The sequence below is a fragment of the Camelina sativa genome, unplaced genomic scaffold, assembly GCF_000633955.1.
Source record: "Camelina sativa cultivar DH55 unplaced genomic scaffold, Cs unpScaffold01154, whole genome shotgun sequence".
Taxonomy (NCBI): Eukaryota; Viridiplantae; Streptophyta; class Magnoliopsida; order Brassicales; family Brassicaceae; genus Camelina; species Camelina sativa.
The window spans coordinates 6777-7525 of NW_010922276.1; the positions used below are offsets into that span (position 1 = coordinate 6777).

The following is a 749-nucleotide window of genomic DNA, read 5'->3' on the forward strand; positions in this document are numbered from 1 at the left end:
ATGGTCTTAGTAACCACCCATCGGTGGCATTCCATATGGTGGCATTGGAGGCATTCCTGGCATTCCGCCCATTGGTGGTGGCGGACCATACCCACCACCTCCCATTCCTGGCATCGGTGGTGCGGGTAAAGCAAGTGGCAATAATTGGGCGTACATGTTCTGTATTCGAGAAACAGAAACAAGATATAAGTGTGTATATATTGATTTGTTTTTATAACATTTTACTGTATGATGCCTGAGTGTAGTACCTGTTGGGACATGACATCCTTCTCTTCCTGTTCTTTGGCCTTCACCTCTTTTTGTGCCTCCAGCTTGTCCTTGATTAGCTCATCCACTTTCCCAGAGTATTCTCGGATAAACTGCAAAGAAAAAAAGGACAGGATAAAAGAGAGTTGATCTCTTTAGCGTTAGTACGGTTCCTATCACATCAAGTAGAGAGTATCTGAGGGATTTGGATGATATATTACCTGGAGGAGATACGGGAAGGCAAAGTCGATCATATTGTTGATCCAAGCAAGTTCTAGAGCAACGTCTGGTCTGATTAAGTCATAACAGACAAAGAGACATGTAGCAAAGCATTCCTTTTTCCCCTGTATAATCAGAGCACAACATACAACCAACGGGAATTAATTTCATATTCAATACCAATAGTCTGTTTTCCCATATACTGTAAAACCTTAAAAATAAATTAACGGCTTTCGCTGTAAACCTGCTTGAAACCCATCCATACCTGTTCAATGAAGTAGACG

The 749-nt window shown here is 41.8% G+C and overlaps 1 protein-coding gene across 1 annotated transcript; it reads right to left on the bottom strand.

Annotated features, from left to right (window-relative positions):
• Nucleotides 1–6: 6 nt before the first annotated feature.
• LOC104774029 (clathrin heavy chain 1-like) lies at nt 7–745 on the bottom strand (the record flags this gene model as incomplete). Its single annotated transcript, XM_010498696.1, has 4 exons — nt 7–159; nt 249–359; nt 468–590; nt 731–745. Coding segments are annotated over 4 exons (402 nt in total), but the record flags the coding sequence as incomplete, so codon positions are not given.
• Between the last annotated feature and the right edge of the window lie 4 nt (nt 746–749).